Source organism: Myotis nattereri (genome assembly GCF_964212035.1).
Source record: "Myotis nattereri genome assembly, chromosome: 5".
NCBI lineage: Eukaryota > Metazoa > Chordata > Mammalia > Chiroptera > Vespertilionidae > Myotis > Myotis nattereri.
In genome coordinates this window covers 23651548-23653294 of record NC_138080.1, presented here as the reverse complement: position 1 = coordinate 23653294, position 1747 = coordinate 23651548, and the positions used below count along the sequence as shown (strand labels likewise).

The window sequence follows — 1747 nt, the reverse complement described above, 5'->3', positions numbered from 1 at the left end:
TTGGCTCAGTGGATAGAGCGTTGGCCTGTAGACTGAAAGGTTCCAGGTTCGATTCCAGTCAAGGGCATGTACCTTGGTTGCGGGCATATCCCCAGTGGGGGGTGTGCAGGAGGCAGCTGATCGATGTTTCTCTCTCATCGATGTTTCTAACTCTCTATCCCTCTCCCTTCCTCTCTGTAAAAAATCAATAAAATATATTTTAAAATTATGCAAATGCCCTTAGTAGTCAAGTGCATTTTGTCTATAGAAATAGGCTAATTCATGACTATTCTTTGAGGAAAGCAATAGAAAATTACTTGGAATGATATGTCATAAAAGAATAAATTATGCTAGAGTAATTGATGTTAACTCATCAGATAAATGAAAATTATGTATGGGCCAAAGACTGGCTTTATTTGTGTCAGAACATCAGGCTCTGAGGCTTTGAACCCTGCTTTCATGGGCTTTTCTTCAGATTGCTACAATTAGCTTACTTGCCAAAGAATCTTTCTAGGGCCCTCTTTATGTCATTGTTCCTGAGACTGTAGATGAAGGGGTTCAGCATGGGTGTGACCACGGTGTACATCACCGAGGCTGTTGCACTTGAGTGTGAGCTCTGGGAAGCAGCAGAGCTGAGGTAAACACCTAGGACTGAACCATAATATAAGGAGACAACTGAGAGGTGAGAGGCACAGGTAGAAAATGCTTTGTACTTCCCCTGAGCTGATGGGATTGCACGTATGGAGGAAACGATTCTAGAGTATGAGTAAAAGATTCCAGCAAGGGGTCCAAAGCCCAGCAGCAGAGTTAAAAAATAAATCAAAATGTTGTTAAGAAAAGTGTCAGAACAGGCAAGTTGGAGCACCCGATTGAGTTCACAGAAAAAGTGGGGGATTTCTAAGCCTGAGCAGAAGCACAGACCCAACACCATTAAGTTATGTAACAAGGAATGTAGGGCACTCAGGATCCAGCACACCAGAATCAGCAGTCCACAGAGCCGGGGGTTCATGATGACCAAGTAGTGCAGCGGGTGGCAGATGGCCACAAACCTGTCATAGGCCATCACGGTCAGGATAAAGTTATCCAACACTGCAAAAAGGATATAAAAATATATCTGGGTGATGCAGCCTTCATAGGTGATGACTTTGCTCTGTGTCTGGATGTTCCATAGCATCTTTGGGATGGTGGTGGAGGTGAAACTGATGTCTACCAAGGACAGGTTGGAGAGGAAGAAGTACATGGGTGTATGGAGGTGGGAGTCTGAGCTGACGGCCAGGATGATGAGCAGGTTTCCCAACACAGTGACCAGGTACATGGAGAGGAAAAGCCCAAATATGAGGGGCTGCAGTTCCAGTGACTGTGAAAGTCCCAGAAGAAGAAATTCTGAAATTTGTGTACCATTGCCTGGTTCCATGTGTCAGAAGTGACTACCAAAACAAAAAAAAAATGAATAACTAATTTTCACATTAGCAAGCATTAGTAACTGAGAATAAATGACACATTTACATTTTAGAATCAGGGTAATAATTTTTATATTTGGTATATGACCTAGTTTCCATTAGGTCATCTCTATTTCCATTTCTCATTAGAATTTCCGTTTTTACCATCAATGAGTTCTTCAAACATAATGTATATTGCTGTTTTATTGAGGATATCTTTCATTCACTTGAGGTATATATAGGGTGTCCCAAAAAATGTAACCCACACTTTGAATAATAATAAAGGTAGCATTTATTAAAATGCATTTAATTTATAAAATCCAGCTATC

The 1747-nt window shown here is 41.2% G+C and overlaps 1 protein-coding gene across 1 annotated transcript; it reads right to left on the bottom strand.

Moving 5' to 3' along the window:
* Positions 1–469: 469 nt before the first annotated feature.
* Positions 470–1393, bottom strand: LOC308520711 (olfactory receptor 7A5-like; the record flags this gene model as incomplete). Its single annotated transcript, XM_081093389.1, has 1 exon — positions 470–1393. One exon carries the CDS (start codon positions 1391–1393, stop codon positions 470–472), a length of 924 nt encoding a protein of 307 aa, XP_080949515.1.
* Positions 1394–1747: the final 354 nt, after the last annotated feature.